Below are 19,377 nucleotides of genomic sequence, written 5' to 3'. Positions count from 1 at the left end.
TCAACAACATCCGGGGAGGGCGCGTCAAAGAGCTCTGGCACTATCCTGTTGATTCGCATGATAGTACCGACTGCTGGGCGGCATACCGCCAGAAGCAGTTCAACAGCGATTTGACTTTTCATCGATGGCATGCTCTGTAGTTTGCCCATTTTCAATCTTGTCCGCGCCTCAATTATCGGAGGTCCAGATTGATTGCTGAAGAAAGGAACATGCATGCGAGTGCCAAAAAGTAAATGAAAACTCTGCACAAGTGAAAGTCGAAATTCATCTCGAAGGTCGAAGAGAAGCCACACACATGATCGTGACTCTTTCAAGTCGGATGATATGCCAATACATGTCACTTCCATTGGAAATCTCAGGGATCGTAGACTAGTCCTTTCGTCGTAATCCCCGTTGCATGGAAGAGCAGTTTTGAATTCGTTGGTGGGCCACTGCACCTGGATGGCAAACTCCACCACCGCATACAGTTCAACAACATCCTGAGCGCGGCGAAAGCACGAGGATCTAGGTGGTATTCTAGTATTGACTCTTCGCTGGCCTTTGGTTCATTTGATACCATCTGTGTTTTTGAATTGACTCATTCGAAAGCCATCAGCCTTCTGTGTGTAGTCCATGAAATCAGTGGCTGGGTATCATTGATTCGCATAGTAGATATACCCTAGAGATGCTGATAGAGAGGGCTCTACTAGAGGAGAAATTTGGATTGTTCAAGATCAATATTGAGTGATCCAAGTAGCATTGGGCAAGGAAAGCGAGGTCCTCTAAGCTGCAATCTAGTAGGATAGCTTCGTCAGTCAAAATGAAAAACAAGGCTAAGGCTAGAAATAACGAGATAGAGAAAGCATGCCAGGATCCAAGGCACCGCAACATACTGAGGATGCATCGGACAGTCCAATGTGTGGTACCGGAAGATCAATTCAAGCACCATAGTACGCCGCCGCATCCAGTTCAACAACATCCTGGGCGCTGCAAGAGCAGAAAGAGTCGGGTACTATTTCGGCCTTGAATCTTTGCAAGTCTGGGGTTCGGTTCACGCAGCGCAACAAACCGAGGATCTGCCAGGCAGTGAATGCGTGGCATCGGAAGATCATTCCAAGCACAATAGTACACCGCCGCATACAGTTCAACAACATCCTCTACCTTAGCGGAAAGATATTGCATTCCGCTGCTAGTCAGGGAAGGTTGATGCACAGCAATGATCAGCCAATGCTTGTTTCACGTAACATTGCACCACCACCATCGGCAGTTCAACAACATCCTGAGGTCCTGCCTGGTGACCCCGATGCCATTCCATTGTTGGTCGGTGTTTCGAAAGTGAGCGATAACTGGCAATAATCGGTCAATGCGATGCACTCGCCGAGAAAGAAGCGAGCGAAACTGTCGGGACTTTTTGATCAAACACCAAAACTGTTTCGCGCACATAATATTGCACCACCATCGCCAGTTCAACAACATCCGGTGATGCTGGGGCTGCTGCAACAACGTTATAGGTACCGTCAAGGGATGGGCGATGAACCACAATCAACAAATGCGTGGTGGTTGAAAATCATTTCACGCACAATATTGCACCACCATCGACAGTTCAACAACATCCGGGGGGGTTCTGTCTGGTTCCCCCGCCCCGATGCCGTTCCAGTACTGTCTCCTTATCGAATGCTATATGGGAAGCGGCATACCCATAATATAGCTGGTATTTGTCGGACGGCACGTGCGTGATATTCGAAAACCATATCGCGCATAATATTGCACCGCCATCGTCAGTTCAACAATGTCTGCTCCTTGCATTGAATGCCCAAAGGTACTATTGTCGATCCCATAGGCAGCACAGATGTGTCAGAATCGGCATCGGGTGGACAAGCATGGAGAAGACGGCCACTTCTCATGATTAAACATTTTCACGAGGATCAGAGGCTGGGCTGGTAATTTCGACTTTTTAGTCTCATGATCCTGAAGGTGTTCGTTGCGTAACAGGTTGTTCTGTCACACTGGATAATGCTGACCGCTATAATAGGTCGGCCAACATGGCGGATGAGAAGCTCGTACTCGTCTTCTCCATGACGCTGCTGAACTTGTTGTTGTTGCCAACGCAGATAGACCGGTGGCGCTTGTTTTCACGTTGGTCGATGGCCTACCAGAGAATGTTAGCTCATATAGAAGCGAGGAAGGATGAGGAAGAAAGAGAGATGAAAGAGAGAAGAGAGGAAACAGAATAATGAACAACTCACCATAATGCAGATATTCCAAAGAAGATTTGTCGAGCCAGATCCTCGTGTCTGCTGTTGATAGACTTGGATGCTGCAGCTGCGTACCGAACGCGTTCTCATTTCAGAAGCGCAGGCGGATGCGATGATGGTTCTGATCTTCGACAATAACCATATTAGGAAAAATAATTCGCACGAATTTGTCTTGCAGCGACTCGATAGTTCCTGCGTCAGTTGCACATCAACGAGTTGCAGAGCCAGTCTGCGATGTAGTGGACCGAGAACATTCAATGTTGATCTAAGAGTTGTCGGGTTCTCTGTGAACATGGATGGAGTTGCGTTTGGCTCCAAGGGCTCGATTTTGCATGCCAAGTCAATGAGTGGCTCGTACCCAGATATACAGAGGTCGATTGTCGGAAAGATACTGTACTTTGAGGCATACAGGATGCAGCTCGTAAAGACGAGAGCTGATAGTCCATGATGGCTGACCCTTCGGTCTTGCATAGCGACCTTCGATGACTCGGTATCATTGAAAAGCCCATAGAACTAGATACATGTCAGCATTATCAAATTGGCGTCAATGACTGTGATAAGTCATGAGGAGTGCTCACCAAATAGATCAAGTTCCACAACATATAGTCCATGAGTGTGGCTGAATGTGGCAACATGAAGCACGATGCTTACAAATGCAGCTTGATGCTACGCACGGAGGCCTTGGGTGCTGGTATGTTCACGGCGATGTCGATGCACTATTGCCTCTGCTTTGGCCTTGCTCAAAAAATGCTTATTAGCCAACTTTAGGAGAATGAAGGACAAGGTGAAAACATACAAGATGGCTTTCAGATAGAATGCAGAGCGAGAAGAGAGGTAAAGAAAAAATCAAGAAGATGAGAAAAATGAATGAAATACATGAAGCCCAGTGTCGATGTGTGGTATGTACCCTTGGAGAAAGGCTGTAGGGCTGTTGGAATACTTTGCATGCCTTTTGATGCTGTAGAAGGCAGGTAAACTTGGATGAAGTTGTTGCATAGTTGTATATTGATATGAGTGTTGGGGTTCAATATATATAAGAGGAATGTGTTGCTCCTTTCCTTTTGTATGAGTAAAAGAGAGAAGAGGAGCTTTGTAGTAGTAGTTGCTGCTGTTGAGGAAGAAGAAGAAGAAGAAGCTCAAGCTGGGGGATTTGGGTCTCTTTTATATTCGAATCCTGGCACCAGGGTGGCAAGATTTTTCGCTTCTGCCTCAGTGCAGGCAGGCGCATTCCAAGCGTCAATTGGTTGATTTTTGAATACGCGTTTGTCACCGGCAGACAAGAATAGCAATAGTAACATCACTGGTTGCCCATGTCTCAAAGGTGAACAAAGCGTGAGTGAAAATGACATCAAAATCCATTGATGTTATAACATGGCTGCCTTCGGTGAGAGCATAGTCTTTGTCAGTATATATTCGGTGAATGAATCAAGTAGACGAATATTCACCGCAATAAGTAGGCATCCATATCGGTGTTCCTGATTAGGAAAGTCTGCACTGCATCTCCTGACGTCTGTGAGGTCAATTTGGTGTGGATATCCCACGTGTTGGGCAAAAAAAGAAAAAAAAAAATCTGTTTCCCAGACAAAGACGAGCAACAGAGACCTGGACTCTTATTGGATGCATTTGGAAGCTCAGTATGGTTGTGCATGACAGAGTTGACGGACATTCCCGATAATTGTGAAGCATATCCCTGGTGACCCTAAGGTTTGTCTATCTCTGATCCAGACGCCAGCCACTAAGAATCGAGCATGCTCAATTAGTCAAGCCACCAAGGCAATAATGTATTTCCCAAGGTCCATGACGGTGCTACATCAGGCATCGCATTTACCCGGACCTGTGGACAAGATGCCGCTAGTCTTGTCACTGTTTGTTGGATCATTCAAAAATATGGCGATAACAGAATTTCCACTCCTAACTTATTGTCAGTTCGTTTGTCCCATAGTGGCATGGACTCAAAGAATTTGTCAACAACACCTTTAGTGGCAAGAACAACCAAAGGAGAGATGTCTAGAAAAATAAGAAGGGGCAAAATTGGAACAATGCGATGATAATGCAGTTTATTGAGAAAACTTGCTAAATGTTTAGTCATTATAAGTCACAGAATACCTTTTTGACCTGTTGGTATCCTATCTACTCACAGCTTTGCCTGCTGAATACTCAAACCCACCTTCTGAGCAAACAAAGCAACAGCATGTTCAGCCATGCCCCTATTCATTGTAGTTAGATAATGCCCAAAGAAATATTTTGTATGATTATGAAGAGGATACTCAAGTTACACTAGGAACTCACCATGATGATTGATATCCACTACCACCAACACCGTAATTATGGATCAAAAACTTCCCATTGTGCTCTTCAATCTCAACCCTGGGGCCTCCATCACGGCTCGCTATATTCAAAATAGATTCATTGTTAGTGCCCAAGACATGTAATAAATCCCTCATTGAACAGTGAAATAAAGACAAAAAGAAATACAAGGAAACTCACGCCGCAGTCCGACATTATGCCGGACAATCTGTAAATCTTCCGGCTTGCCTAATTCAGGTGCTAGCTGACATGCCCGTTGCTTGATTCGGTCAACCCGGGAAACGTCGAATGACTCATCCCAGTCATTGTGCAAGGCTACACCCCCGATGATGACTCCGCCCCCAAGCGGTCGGGGAAACACGTGCGAAAACTCGTTCGGGCCCATCACAGAGGGTTGCGTCCATATGTACATCCTCTCTAGTGGGACTTTGGGCTCAGAAAGGAGGATCGTTTGGCCCTGTTGTTTCTCGTGAGTTGGAGATCCAATATAACTTCAACACATATGAGAGATAGACTTACTTTTGTCGGGTGCACTTTTCCATCCTCTACACCACCAAGGTGTCTCGCACCCAGGCCCGTGCAGTTGAAGACGGCAGCGGTATCCGGAAAGTCTGAGAGCAAGCTATCGATATGGTCATAAGAGCGCCGAATGACTTTGACACCTCTTTTCATCAAGCTTGCATATAGCCTAGGATTCGACGTCAGCCATCTTTATCCTGGAAGGGCAACATATCCAAGCGAAGCACGGCACAAGCGAAACAAACCAATTACAATAAACAACCGGATTGAACATGAAAGTGACCATGTCAACCCCCCATGTTCCCTCTGGCAGCTCGTGCTTCGGCACATCGACAATGCCACCGGCCAAATCGGCAAACCACAGTTGATCTCTTTGCCGCCTTTCATCGTCGTCTCCAAACACCAACCTCATGGGAAACCGCTTGACGCCGCTTTCAGGCGACTCGCGAGCAATCTCCAGAAAGCGCTCAAAAGCAACCTTGTCCCATTTCGCGTGTTGATTGAGCTCCGGCTGGAACGAGCGCCAATTGGCGCCTGCTTGTGGTGAGCAGTACTCTGTTTGATTGATGTCGCCGGGCAGATGTTTGGCGACGATGGTGATGTTTAGCTTTTTGATGGCATTCTGCGGTGACACTGAATAGTGTGAGAGCAGGCTATGAGCGGTTGTCAGTCCGCTTACTCCGGCGCCCAGGACAATGACATTGACTGAGTCGGCGGGCATCTTGCTCCTCTTCTTTTCTCCTATTCACACGGTTGCCCACATCGAGCAGTGAAGGGATTGGCAAAAGAGAAAGCTTGTGAGTCAGCCCAGATTACTCCGAAGCTAAGTTAATATCAGTTAATATCTCTTGGAGGTTTGCCTGATGGCGGCCTGATTGGCTGTTGCCGATATCTTTGACTCTAGCCAATCAGAGGCCCATATACTGCCCCACCTGCCGGACTGGGACACACCGCCAATTGAGGCGTGTGATTGGTGAACTTACGCGACGACACCTGGATTTACTCCTTTTCTTCGCTGTAAATAGTTTCAACATTCATAGCATAGCTCTAGCAGTGTCTTGCTGTCAAGACAACGGCCTAGTCTCTCGTGTTCAGTCCCTCCTCAATGGCCTTGATCTGCAAAGCTAAGAGCTTTGAGAAATATCGACACAGCAACAGATTGCCGCCCATGTACCAGAACCCAGGGTGACCGCTGGGCCTGCACAGAGACCTCAATTCCCCTTCCTCATCATACCCCCAGACATTTCCAATACGATCCGTAACGGCATCGCCAAGGATGCTTTTTGCCTCGCTGTGCATGTTCTGGTACCCAGTAGCAAAGACAATCTCGTCTGCTTCCAGAACCGAGCCATCCGCAAACTCAATCCCGTGTGGCAGGATCCGCGTGATTTCTTGTCCTTGCTTGATTCTGATCTTTCTGTCGATAATCAACTTGCTCGTGCCGACGTTGATGTAATAGCCACCGCCGCGTTGGAAGTATTTGATGTATATTCCGCCATCGTCCGGCCCCTGGTCAATCTTGAAGCCCGCTCTATCTAGACCCTCCAAGAGTTCTCTGTCCACATGCGTGAATTTACGCGTTACTCCAATCTGGACGGCCTTGAAAATCTCCGAAGGCAGGCTCAGGAGGCACAGGTCGGCATCTTCAGTGGCTGGGCCATCGTCGTCATAGAGCTCCTTGAGAGTAGCAACCAGAGTCTCGGACGAAACAACCAGAGTCGAGCTTCGCTGGACCATAGTCACGTCGTAACCCTGCTCGTAGTAATCTTGCGAAATATCGTGTCCGGAATTGCAGCAGCCGACCACCACGGCTTTCTTTCCTTGGGCGTTTGGCCGCGCGCCCTTGAACTCGGAGCTGTGGCACAAAACATCTCCCTGGAAGGTATCCAGTCCGTTTATGCTAGGGAAATACTTCTTACCTGAATGCCCGGTAGCGAGAATGACATGATGAGGTCGGAAGGTACGTGTTTCTTTAGTTCCGTCATGCTGCTTTCTCTCCACGGTGACAGACCACTGTTTGGTGCCGTCGTCCCACGAAGAGGACACCAGACTCGTTTTTGTCCAAACATTAAGATCCAGGAGCGTAGCGTACGCCTCCAGAAAGTCTCCCATTTTATCCTTCGGTATGAAAACTGGCCATGATGATGGAAACGGTAGGTAGGGCAAATGATTCATCCATAGAGGATCGTGCAGTACGAGATGACGATATCTGTTCCGCCAGTTATCCCCGACGCGCTCCTCACGATCAATAACCAGGGTTTCGACACCTAGCATCTTCAAACACGCTGCAACACTCAGCCCTCCCTGTCCGGCACCTATACATTGATACAATTGTCAGTAGGCCTTTCACACACCATGGGCGAGTTCCCTCCAAAACCTACCAATAACAACCACTTGCGGCTCATTGCCCTCGAAATTCTTCTCCGCATCACGCATCTCCTTCCAATTGTGTTGACGCGAGTCAGCTCCATGTTGCACACCAATTGGTCGATTGTGACGGATACGCCGCTCATGTCCAGTTAAATCAGAGAGTGTCGTTGACAACAAAAAGAATCTCCATTGTCCCGCTGACTCCTCGGCGACTCGAGCAATGCCTACCCCCGAACCAAGTTCAGTTGTGAACTTCACAAAGAACTCAACACCCTTAACCTCCCCCAGACCGCCGTCAATGGGACCAAAATGTGGCGCTCGCACGGGGGATGAATAATCCAGCTCGATCTGGGAAAGACGAATCCCTTGGCCCAGGAAGCTGGCAATCTTGTCGCGCCCAATCAAGGTGTGAAAGTCCCATGAGAGTGCGAGATGATCACGCCAGTAGCCATGCTGTAAGAACAGCTGCGACACGACCTGGGCATTTTTCTGACTAAGTGCTTCGTTAAACTCGGCAACTAGTTTGGCCGCAATGTCGCCTGCAGACGTTGAGAAATCAGAAGAGGCCGTTGGCGGAAACTTGCCAATGGAAACATTGACAGAGCCCGGCTCAATGCGGTCTTTGGATGGAATTGTGGCAGTGGTGGACTGTCCTGTTAGGGTGGTAGCCATGTTAATTTCTTAGGTCGCAGTTGATCGATGTATATGGGGGATCAATGAGGTTATTACAAGATAGGTCAGATTTTCGTCTAGTTGCGGTGAGGTCTACAGATGTATCCGGCGGAAGCGAGCTTTTTATACGTTGAGCTGCAGGACAGGCAAAGAACACATGATTTATCCAATTCCAACACCCATATACGAAATCGTGCGGGGATTGTGATACGTGGATTTACATGCATCTACACATCAAATGCAGCAAGAAGCGGTCACTGCGTAGCATGCGTGAGTGCGCTCTGTGCTCGGTATCGTCGTCCAGAAACTCAATATACACAAGAGTACATGTACTTACGTTTCTTGATAAGTTGATGGAGACAGTGGAGGCAATAAAGACTTGGTCGATGCTAACTAGCTTCTGAGCAGACAAGAATAATAGACACTGACATTAAGCATACTTATATTGTGTGGTATTAGACTAGTAGATTAAAAAGCTGTATGACCTAGGTCGTTGATACTCAATTTTCTTGTGACTACAAACTCTTTCAGTAATACACAAGCTCAACCTAACAACTCCTCCACCAAGACCCTCAGCGTCTGATCCAAGTACGTCTGAATATTCGATGGCTCCTCAGACCCATCATTAAAACAATAGTTCAGCCGCAGCTGGTCACGGAACGTGTATACAAACAACATGCTCATGCCAAGGACAACTTCAATGCCAAACTCCAGATCGCGGACAGTGATAGTCGCCGCATCGTCATCGCCACCTCCATAGCTGTGCTGCAGATACTTTTCCGTTATACCCAGGCTACCAATCATCGCATGGCATGATGCAGGGTTGGCCAGGAATTCCGGCATTTGGGCGATGTCGCGCAAGGAATTGGTCACGGAACCGCGCCTCGGGGTTGTCTTGGAAAGTAGTCTTGTAGTACGTGTTCAGGGCATGGGAGAGCTCGCTAAAGGAGGCGGGAAGATTAAAGGTGAGAGGCCAGGGCTGATAAAATAAGGAGGACGCATAGCGGCTCGTGTTATATGGCTCAGCAAGGAAAGACCGGAAATTAAACGAGCCAGAACATTAGGGTGCCGATGCCGTCGAGGGAGCAATGGTGGGCACGGAGAACGAGTTCGGATGAGCGCGGAATATAATAGAGCGTGGCTTGTTGTATAGGGTTTGGGGTGCGGTATAGATCTTCTGAATCTGTGGCTGCTCATAGCGCAGTTGCTTCCATGCTTAGCGGAGTGCGTCCTCTTTGTGCTTCTCATCGTCTGTATCACCGCGGAGGTGTAGGTCTATCTTAATGCAAGAGCGGATGCAATAGTGATGGCGACCATCGACAGCTTCTCTGCAAACACAAAGTAGCCTTCCATGCCATTCCAGGGGCGTTCCCCAGCGGCGTTCTGATACCTTTGACCAACTCATGGCTTGCTGAGATGTGCATCATTTGTTCCATCACAATGGGGAGGGAACGAAGGGATTATCTTTTTGAAGTTCACATATCTGCTTGTACACTACGTAGTTTGAGCGGTGCGCTGGTCCAACACAATTATGGCTGTCTTTAAACCCTTGCTTTTATCAAGCAAATCACGAAGATTGGCCACTTCACTCTCATTTCCAAAAATGATGCCTTTATATAAGAATATATACATATATATGAAATCTAATTGAAGCAGCGTGATGATTCAACTCTGATATGTATGGAGTGCTTGGACGCTAGGGCTGGCGTTTAAGCCTTGTTTCTACTGAGAGAATATAGAATTATTCGTCACTTCGCTCTCTTGCCCAAATATAATTATTTAAATACCAAGTAATCACACAGAATCCAGTCTGCCTGGCCTATGGGGACACCCAAGATCTCACGCAGTAAGCTCTATTTTGGTTTTCAAGGTTTGAGTGTGGGACTCGACTGTTGCCTCTTACGGAAAAAGCCTGTGCTTTAGCCCTAAGTTGATTATGCCGCGTGCGTGCCAGTTTAGGTAGTTGACATTTATATTCTTTTCGAGGGCAGTCCTTGCCATCTGAGGAAATATTTTAAATCCCGCCCTGCGAAAAAATTTAAATTAACATAAAAAGCCAATATGTACGGTCACGAAGGGCTGACATATGGGAAAAGATACAACGGATCCCAAGATAAGTAGAAGAATGTTGTAGGTTTAGGACTGCCGAGTTAACTGTTTTTCAAATGGACGACACCATTTAATAATGCATCGACGTAGATGGAATTGACGATCTGTGCCAGGATTTTATATTACTAGTTCACTAGCAGAATCTCAAGGGAACTCAACAGCTGAATAAATGCATCTAATCGACGCCATGCAGCCTGTTATAGTTCACTTGACGGGCCAATTGCACTGCGTACGGACACGCCGCATATATAAATCAGGCTGCTCGAATGCGCACGTTCAGCCGGGTCAGAAATCAGACAAATAGCGAGCAAAGCAATCAGAAAATGAGCCGTCTCGTTTCTCGTTCACGAACAGGTCAATAGGCTAGGCGAAGCCGACTAGTCCACGGCTACTCCCACTAAATCGCCTAGAGTGCAGCAATGTGCATAACGCCTGCAGCGCTAAGACCGACACAGCAGCAAAGTGGATTTTCTTGCCAGTCCGTTCAGCTCAAGCCACAGCGGTCTGGAGCCAATAAATAGAGCATCAGGGGCATTCACGCTGTTCACGCTGTTCACAACCGGGCCAGGATTTGCCGATCAGCTGCAGCCGGCATCAATTTGCCCCAATATGCTTGCTCTACGATCGATTGCTTCACGAACGACGGAGCGTGTTTCTCCACACGGACGTTCGTGCAACATGGGTGGTCTGGTATAAATAAATAAAGAGCGCCAGCGGATTTTGGTTCTTTCTCGTTCGGAGGGCAGAGAACCCTGAATTAAGGTCTTACATATCCGCCATGGGAAGTGTTTCAGAACCCCGAGTCTCTCTGAGCAAGCGCCTCATTGTGTGCTGCGACGGTGCGCCTAGTCCCTCATTTCATTGATGGCTGTCTGTTCTGATACGCAGCATACAGGAACATGGGAAGATGGCAACTCCGAGGAAATCAACAACCCGCTCAGCAACATCACTCGGATTGCGCGCGCGCTCAAGACCCATGCCGAAGTAAACGTGAACGGGGTGCGCACAATCATCCCGCAAGTCACCTTCTATCAAAAGGGAGTCGGCACGGGAGTTTTGGATTCGTACGTGGGAGGTATGCTTCTACCAATCTACCGGAATAGACCGGAGAGAGTGTGTATACTGAGACTGACCCATCATAGGCTTAACCGGAGCCGGGCTCAGTGCTAACGTGCGAGCCGCCTACGCCTTCATAGCTGAAAACTACGAAGAAGGCGACGAGCTGTTTTTCTTCGGCTTCTCGCGCGGCGCATACACAGCGCGCGCCGTAGCAGGCCTAGTCGCTGACATGGGCCTCCTGACGCCTCGAGGCATGGACAACTTCCCCATCATCTACAACGACTACTACAAGAAGAAACGCCTAAGTTATGACGACGAAACACGCGCCTCGCTCGGGTTTCGAGACCATCTGCCGCGCTTCACCATCCGACTCATCGGCGTCTTCGACACCGTCGGCTTCCACAACTTCCGCATCACCAGCAAGCTCTTCGGCGAGAAATTCGAAATGCCCAACACCCGCCTGTCCCCGGACATCCGCTACGCATTTCACGCGCTGTCTCTCGACGAGAAACGCAAGGCCTTCGCGCCAACCCTTTGGCACGCCCCTTGCAAGCAGCCCGACCAGGAACTCCTGCAGGTCTGGTTCTCGGGCGCCCACGCCGACATTGGCGGTGGCGAGGAAGACCCGCGCCTCTCCAACATCACGCTTGCATGGATGATAGCGCATTGCAGCAAGGACAAGCAACTTGAGTTCGACCTCGACTACCTCTTCCCAGACCCGCTGCCCATCGTCGAAGAAGCGCTTGTTTCGTGGGCCACGAGCCAGGGGAAAGAGGAGAAATGGGATTTGCAGGTTTGGCTCGAAGGGCTTATACTCGGCAGGGCGATTCGGTCGCCGCTGCAGTATGTGGATGGGAATGATACCGTGGGCTATACGAATGAGTGGATTCATGAGTCGGTTAGGGACAGGAATATTGACAGGTTGGACAAGTTCACAGCTAAGTTCAGGCTCTGGGCGAGTCGTGTCGTGGCGCGGAGGTTGGAAGGAGAGGAAGGCCAGGGTGCTGGCGGTCGGCAGTGGCTGCTGAAGAATGGGAGTGTGATTCGAGAGGCCGAGGCGATTGGCACAGAGTTGTTTCTGAAGGGGAGAATAAGGAAGGTTCGGGCGATCCAGGTTGATCCTGTATAGACTTTATGGGAGTCAGCGTTGGAAGTACTCATCTTATTCTTTGGTATAGTATTTTGCTACGGTCTCGCTCACAGTCTAGAACTTAAACTCACTATACTGCTTAGCATCGTTACATGGTAAATGCTGGGGGCTGTGTTATTACTTCATAAGTGCTCACTAAGCATGATTAGCTTATGGAAAGTATATATATAAAGTCAACTTGATCATAGCTATCATAATAGATACAAAAATGATCCCCTAGGGAACCTAGATAGAGTTACAGGGTCTCTGAAGTTTTTCGTGCTTCTTTATATATCTTTAGTTCCTAGAGGAATGCCCCGGTTCATCCAAGGCAACTGAAGAAAACTAAATACTGTACATAGTAAACCAGTATTTTTATATACATAGTTATCCCTCCATCATATCTATTTACTAACAAATGGCTCTGATAGCTATACTAGTCTTAATCTCCGCGCGTATACCCCGGATAATCCTTTGTTCCCACGCATTAGCGTTCCTTATCTATTGGCTGTGGCGTTCTTGCATGTACCGGGGGCGCTGGGTATGTACCTAACTATTTATAGATTTACAGTATAAGTTTATGAAGACTTTACTATATATTTATCTATCTAGTCAATGAATTTTAGTAGGATTGTCACTATAGTCCGCTATATTAACCCCCCCACCCCGTTTGCTTACAACCTGCTAACTATAAGTTTACATTATATACCCATATTCTATCCACATCTGTTGGCAGATATTCATCACCTTAACCAGATTGAGCTATTACTCAGCATGTAAGCTGACCCCGCATACAAAGCTCAGCAGGCCTATCTAATAGGTCAAATCCTTACTAGGCTACGTGGCCTAGTTACCCCCCTGAAGAGTATAAATATGGCTTGAAATGGCTCCTTGTACGCATTCTTTTAGTTAGTTAAGCAGATTTGTTAGTTATTGTTCATACGAGTTCATGCTGCTCTCGAAATCCGTCTTCAACATCGCTCTCAGAATCTAAGACTATTACTTGACCTAAGTCCTGCTAACCAACTATACAATGGCGATATACACTGCGCTGCCTGAGGAGTTGAGCGAGGTGGATGTAATTATTGCGGGCGGTCTGTCACGAATATCCCCAATTGCCAAACAATCAATCAATCCACTAATTCTACAACCAGGCGGCACGACGGGATGTGTTGTAGCAGCAAGGCTGGCAGAAGCCGACCCAGGTCTCTCGATCCTTGTCATCGAGGCCGGTGCCAACAATGATATACCACTGGTGTCTGTGCCAGCTCTTTGTTTGGTCAACCTAATGCCAACCAGCACAACAAACATGTTCTACCAGACGAACACAGAAAAACAACTTGGTGACAGAAAACTGATTGTCCCATCCGGAGGTGTTCTCGGGGGAGGCTCATCGACAAATCTACTGATGTATAGTCGTGCCCAACGATCTGATTTTGACTCGTGGGGAACGCCTGGTTGGTCGGCAGAGGAAATGGTGCCGTACCTGCGAAAGGTACTTTCCTGGATTACTATATCAACTACAATTTATGCGTGTTTCTTTTTGGCTAAGTAGTTTCTCTAGCTGGAGACATATCACGGCCCCGGAGCAAATGATACCCATGGCTCTAGCGGGCCCATTCATGTATCCAGTGGCACATATCGAGCCCTGAAGTCCGAAAATGATTTTATTCAAGCGGCAGAGAAAGTAGGCTGGAACGAGATTGACGATTTGTCGAGCTTGGATGCAAACAATGGAGTCCAGCGTGCGATGCGCTATATTTCGCCTGATGGGAAACGACAAGATGCAGCATCAAGATACTTACACCCCAAATTGCAGGACGGGAAGCATCCAAATCTCCACGTTCTTCTAGAATCCAAGATCGTGCGTGTGCTGTTCGATCGTGATACTAAAAAAGCCGCTGGGGTCGAGTATATAGCCAAATCCGCCGGCGCTCCAGGAAACGACGAATCCAAAAATCTTCCTGTACAAAAAGCCAGAGCAAGAAAACTAGTTATCGTTTCCTGCGGTGCCCTCGGAACTCCGCCCGTCCTCGAAAGATCTGGCATAGGAAGCCCCGAAATTTTGCAACGAGCAGGAATTCCCATCGTGGCAGAAACACCTGGAGTTGGCCATGAATACGAAGATCATGAACTGCTTGTTTACCCTTACAAGAGCAGCCTAAGCGCAGAAGAAACGATCGACGCAATCGCCGGGGGTCGCCGTAATGTTGAGGAGCTTCTCAAGAACAATGATAAAATCTTGGGTTGGAACACCCAGGACATCACCTGCAAGCTACGCCCATCGGAGACTGATATAGCAGGTATCGGAGCCGAATTCCAAAACATCTGGAAGCGTGATTATGCAAGTAATCCGAATAAGCCATTGGTGTTGATGTCACTTATCAATGGGTACGTATACAGCCTTTCTTAGATATACCAACCCAGTAACACTGACAATCCTATAGCTTCCCAGGTGATCCATCCATTATCCCAGCCGGGCAATACGTCGGAATCTCGGTCTTCACTGCTTATCCATACTCGCGCGGGCACCTACATATAACCGGACCCTCGCCCAGCGACGCGCTTGACTTTTCAACAGGCTTCTTTTCCGACCCCGACGACATCGATATCAAAAAGCACATGTGGGCATACAAAAAACAGCGTGAAATTGCCAGGCGCATGCACACCTATCGCGGCGAGGTTGTCTCGGGACATCCCCCATTCCCACCCACGTCCAAAGCTGCATGCATTGACAACGTAACCCACCACGATCCGGATAGTATTCAAGATATCGAATACACAGTCGAAGACGACGCCATTCTCGCAACGTGGCTACGTGCAAATGTAGGCACTACATGGCATTCCATGGGGACATGTAAAATGGCGCCGTTGGCCAACAACGGCGTAGTAGATGACAGGCTAAGGGTGTATGGGGTTGAAGCGCTGAGGATCGCAGACCTGAGCATTCTACCGCATAACGTTGCTGCGAATACTAACAATACGGCGTTGGTGGTGGGTGAAAAAGCGGCGGATATTTTCATTGAGGAATTAGGGTTGAAGTAGGGATGGTTGCCTCTTGTAACGCCCATATGAAGTTGATTTTTCACCTACAGTAGTCTTATCTATAGTATATGGAAAGAGGCTACGAGTAGTAGAAATCTACGTATATGTTCCATATGAATATCTCAGTTTTACTGCATCACGTATCTGTTTGTAGTTCAGACCCCAGATTCGATAAGACTCACTAATCTAATTACAGGGCTCAGTTCTACTCCGTGAGGAAAACGCAGCGAGGGGGATGAGCACTAAAGTATATAATAAAAAAAGATCTATTCCACATTTCTAACTTTCATAGCATCATCATGTATGCAGTATTTGCATATTTACAGGGTATTCTTCGCGTGTATATCATGCATAATAAAAAAAAATCAATCGCTCTTCCCACCCCCTGTTGACAACGGCGCATACGCCCCAAGCCCAACACCAGCTTCTCTGCCTCTCACCAAAGCCAGTATGCATTGGCCAGCACCCTCCAGATCGCCCAACAACCCTACATGACCACGATCACTCTTCACCAGGCCATGCTTGATCACACGATAGCCCGGTGGCAGCATGGCTGCAGAGGCCAGACAGACGCCGTCTCCAGCAGCAAAGGCCAGATCGTCGTAGGCATCGCTCCTCTTGATATCATCGCGGGAAGCGACGCGCGCCCCGTACACCGTCGGCAGCGCTTTGGAATACATGACTGCAAAGGGCGGGTAGCGATTGTGGTCTTGGTGTGACTCGTTATGTGCCAGTTCCTGTCGAAATTGGCGCACTTCTTTGAGCGTGCGGTCGAGGTATGCAATCGCGTCTTCGCGAGGGATTGTAGAGGCTGCTACGCCTGTTGCAAGTTGACTGTTGACGTTTGTCGTGTTATGAGTCCTGGCCGTATTCGGCCCAATAATGCCCCCCACCGAACCGCCTGTTAATTGCCCGGTCACTAGTGCGCTTGGCTTTGATATCTTCTCTTCGTCGTTGTGCCCGGGGACATGTCTCGCTTGCTCTTTCTCGCGTGCTGTTTGTGGCTTCTGAGGTGACACTGGCGAGGAAAATGATGGGTCCTTTGTCTTGCTGCCGTTGAGCTTCACGGAGATTCTCTTTCCCAGACCGATCTTTGGCAGCGTGCTGAGTGAGTTGGGTAAGTTATCGATCAGGCCTAGACCCTTCTTATTTTCCCCCCCAGAGGGCGGCAAGGCCGGTCTGATGCAGGGGGACAAGGCATATTCGTCCCAGTTCTTCACATCGAAAAAGTCAACTAGATACTCTTCTTTGGTGTCTTTATTGATGAAACACCGCCCGTCGTCTGGCAGCAAGGCGTAGCTGGTCCGGATGGTAAAATTAACTTGGGCAGTGAGGACTTTGGAGCTCAGTAGCACCTCGTCTCCATCGCGAAGGGGGCCCAAAATATTCACGCAATGTTGCGGAGTCCCCGCGAAAACAACTCCCGCGAAAAGATCAGGTCTCTGATTGACAGCATGTCTCGTAATCAAGCCCCCCAAGCTGTGGGCAATGACATAGGCACCTCGTTTCTCCGGTGAAACACCAGGCGCGTTACATGGCAGACCCTCCAAGTATTGAATCAGACGTTTCGAGAGCAAATGAGGGCTCAATCGCCAATCATAACCGTAGTCCCAGACACGAATAGCGCCGTTGCGCAATTTCTCAAACTTGCGAAATCTCTGCAATAACCGACGGCAGATGTCGACCGGACCAATGTGGGAGAGGACTTCTTTCGCAATAATTGATTCTTCCATACGCTCCTCGTCCTCGTGCGTTAATCCGACTTCTAAATCGACCTTTCGAATATTCAATCCCACCTTCATAGGCACCCAGAGTTGACGATGTGGCGGTTTCGCAGATCGGAGAATGGAGCCTCGGTAGCCTCCCATGACGACTACATCGCCCGTCATCGTTGAAGCTACTTCGTCTAAACCGGGATAAATCGAATTCTGTCTGGTGTTTGACTTGAAGTTACCGTGGGCTGTGGAAGTTGCAGCACTGGAATCAGCATTGCCATTAACTTCCGCAGCGCTGTTTTCCAATCTACTACTACCATCTCCCAAAACATTATCTTTACGCTGGTAATCGCCGAGAAACCGTCCCGGGTGCCACTCATGTCGGAAGTCGGGTAGATTGAAACTAGGCATGCTGAAGATCCTGCTACTTGAGTCCTGCAGGCTGTCCTTGATTGCCTTGTAGCGGCTGTTGACCATCGAGTGAACATTCTCGTAATGCGGACGATGGTCCAGCGTTGAGACTCTTGAGAGACTCCTTAGATATAAGCTTTCGTCCGACACCGAGTGTCGCACAGTCAACGGTGGTCGCTTCTTTGTGGCCGGATATCGATGATACGAATGCGATCTCGAGCTCTGGATGGCGCCTAGTGCTGCAAGACCATCGTCGTTTAAATGGCTCGTGCTGCTTGAATTCGAACCAGCAATGGCGGCGGATTCTATGTCCGGCCCTGCGGCCCCCTGTGGAGTACTCGCAGACCTGGACCGCATCATGGCAGGTGAATCAGCCTTGGTTGGCGAGTGATGCTGCCGATTCGGACTCAGGTTAAAGTCCGGGAGGAGCTTCTTGAATTTCAAGCTATAATTCGAATCCCCGGACATAGCACGCCTCCGTCCTGACAGACTTGACTTCAACAATCCAAGGGAGTACCGCTTGGTGCTCTTTGGGACCGATTTCTCAGCTTTCCTATTTCCATCCACCTGTGCTGCTGCTGCTAGTGTTGCTAGGGTTGCTAGTGTTGGGGTTGTAGGGCCCGATAAGTCGCCGAGAAGCTGTTCCGGCTCCTCCGTCAACTGCGAACGATATTGCAAAGTCATTCCTCCTCCTCCTCCTCCTCCTTCTTCTTCTTCTCCATCACGAGGCTCGGGGTCCGGAATCGCGTCGAAATACCCGCCAGAGCTCTCAATGGCGCGACTTTTTTCTTCTGCCGGCGTCTGACGCGCCTTCATGCGATTCTGGGCGCGGCCAATGCTGATCCCGATCACATCGTCGGCGCGATCAGCCTCTGCGTCCGGCACGGTGCGCGGACGGACAGAGCCATTCTCGTCGGAGCTCAGCGAGGCGTCGCTGTCGGACAGTTTGGGCTGCTCTGGGCTGCTCCATGGATCGTCTTGCTGGTTGGGTTCGTGCGATGGCGGAAGGGGCTGCCCGCGCAGTGTGTCGGGCCCCATCGGCAGAAGCACGCTGTGTGGGCTCTGTTATGCAGGGCGAATTTCCATGTGGACGGGGGTTCGTCTAGATTGATTGATATTCAGTGTCATAGACGGGGTTAACGGAACGACGGGCACGAAACGGTCACATATGTACTGCTGTAGGTACCCGCCGGGCCAAGTATGTACAGAGGGAAAAAAAAGAAGAAAGAAAGAAGCATCGAGTGATTGGGTTGAATGCGAGCGAACGAAGAACGAAGAAGTCCGTACACAGCCTACTAACTAACTGGGGATTGCGGATCCCCGCCATTCCGCGCTGAACCGACGACCAACAAAATTTTCTTCATAACTTTATGCATGCTTGATACTTTTTATTCCAATTCCTGCAGGACGCAATGCTGAGTATACAGACATAAGTTCGTTATGCTAGATCGGCTTGTTCTATCATCGCCATCTGCAGACAGAACGTGCCTGTCTATCAACGCCTTAGTGGCTCGGCTCTCTTTCAGCTGGCCAACAATAATAAATCTTATCAGATCCGATCCTGGCCATAGTTTCGAAAATTTAGTGCAATAATTTCCATACTTGTGCAATTATTACCCGATGCGCGCTCCTGGTTGGCCACGGATTGTAGACCTATGACGTCATCTCTCAGCCCTTCCCGAAAAGGCAATGAACTCGCCTGGCTGTGTTGGGCCTGGGCAGCTGTTTTCGGCATAATGCATCTGAGATTCTCCAGCTTTGTTATGTCTGGTCATATTGTAGAGTGGTTGAGTATGTATATAATGTG

At 48.7% G+C, this 19,377-nt stretch overlaps 7 protein-coding genes across 7 annotated transcripts, besides 2 other annotated features; 2 read left to right on the top strand and 5 right to left on the bottom strand.

Moving 5' to 3' along the window:
- Nucleotides 1–2,002: 2,002 nt before the first annotated feature.
- Nucleotides 2,003–2,845, bottom strand: UA08_02481 (hypothetical protein; the record flags this gene model as incomplete). Its single annotated transcript, XM_020264528.1, has 3 exons — nucleotides 2,003–2,128; nucleotides 2,226–2,747; nucleotides 2,813–2,845. 3 exons carry the CDS (start codon nucleotides 2,843–2,845, stop codon nucleotides 2,003–2,005), a joined length of 681 nt encoding a protein of 226 aa, XP_020121953.1.
- Nucleotides 2,846–4,315: 1,470 nt separating this feature from the next.
- UA08_02480 (hypothetical protein) lies at nucleotides 4,316–5,781 on the bottom strand (the record flags this gene model as incomplete). The annotated part of the gene is made up of 6 exons (XM_020264527.1): nucleotides 4,316–4,340; nucleotides 4,373–4,441; nucleotides 4,524–4,623; nucleotides 4,722–4,998; nucleotides 5,061–5,229; nucleotides 5,306–5,781. The coding sequence occupies 6 exons, from the start codon at nucleotides 5,779–5,781 to the stop codon at nucleotides 4,316–4,318; spliced, it is 1,116 nt and encodes a 371-aa protein (XP_020122374.1).
- A 356-nt stretch (nucleotides 5,782–6,137) lies between these two features.
- Nucleotides 6,138–8,102, bottom strand: UA08_02479 (hypothetical protein; the record flags this gene model as incomplete). Its single annotated transcript, XM_020264525.1, has 2 exons — nucleotides 6,138–7,375; nucleotides 7,442–8,102. 2 exons carry the CDS (start codon nucleotides 8,100–8,102, stop codon nucleotides 6,138–6,140), a joined length of 1,899 nt encoding a protein of 632 aa, XP_020122373.1.
- Nucleotides 8,103–8,645: 543 nt separating this feature from the next.
- UA08_02478 (hypothetical protein) lies at nucleotides 8,646–8,945 on the bottom strand (the record flags this gene model as incomplete). Its single annotated transcript, XM_020264524.1, has 1 exon — nucleotides 8,646–8,945. The coding sequence occupies one exon, from the start codon at nucleotides 8,943–8,945 to the stop codon at nucleotides 8,646–8,648; it is 300 nt and encodes a 99-aa protein (XP_020122303.1).
- A 2,044-nt stretch (nucleotides 8,946–10,989) lies between these two features.
- On the top strand, nucleotides 10,990–12,399 carry UA08_02477 (hypothetical protein; the record flags this gene model as incomplete). Its single annotated transcript, XM_020264523.1, has 3 exons — nucleotides 10,990–11,050; nucleotides 11,107–11,286; nucleotides 11,354–12,399. 3 exons carry the CDS (start codon nucleotides 10,990–10,992, stop codon nucleotides 12,397–12,399), a joined length of 1,287 nt encoding a protein of 428 aa, XP_020122302.1.
- A 318-nt stretch (nucleotides 12,400–12,717) lies between these two features.
- Nucleotides 12,718–12,919: a repeat region (Identified by RepeatMasker using a combination of RepBase library and repeat library created with RepeatScout).
- A 315-nt stretch (nucleotides 12,920–13,234) lies between these two features.
- Nucleotides 13,235–13,368: a repeat region (Identified by RepeatMasker using a combination of RepBase library and repeat library created with RepeatScout).
- Nucleotides 13,369–13,432: 64 nt separating this feature from the next.
- Nucleotides 13,433–15,444, top strand: UA08_02476 (hypothetical protein; the record flags this gene model as incomplete). Its single annotated transcript, XM_020264522.1, has 3 exons — nucleotides 13,433–13,894; nucleotides 13,964–14,790; nucleotides 14,847–15,444. The coding sequence occupies 3 exons, from the start codon at nucleotides 13,433–13,435 to the stop codon at nucleotides 15,442–15,444; spliced, it is 1,887 nt and encodes a 628-aa protein (XP_020122305.1).
- A 365-nt stretch (nucleotides 15,445–15,809) lies between these two features.
- On the bottom strand, nucleotides 15,810–18,608 carry UA08_02475 (hypothetical protein; the record flags this gene model as incomplete). Its single annotated transcript, XM_020264521.1, has 1 exon — nucleotides 15,810–18,608. One exon carries the CDS (start codon nucleotides 18,606–18,608, stop codon nucleotides 15,810–15,812), a length of 2,799 nt encoding a protein of 932 aa, XP_020122365.1.
- Between the last annotated feature and the right edge of the window lie 769 nt (nucleotides 18,609–19,377).

The sequence above is a fragment of the Talaromyces atroroseus genome, assembly GCF_001907595.1.
Source record: "Talaromyces atroroseus strain IBT 11181 chromosome Unknown scaffold_2, whole genome shotgun sequence".
NCBI classification, from domain to species: Eukaryota; Fungi; Ascomycota; class Eurotiomycetes; order Eurotiales; family Trichocomaceae; genus Talaromyces; species Talaromyces atroroseus.
This window is presented reverse-complemented; position numbering and strand designations above follow the sequence as displayed.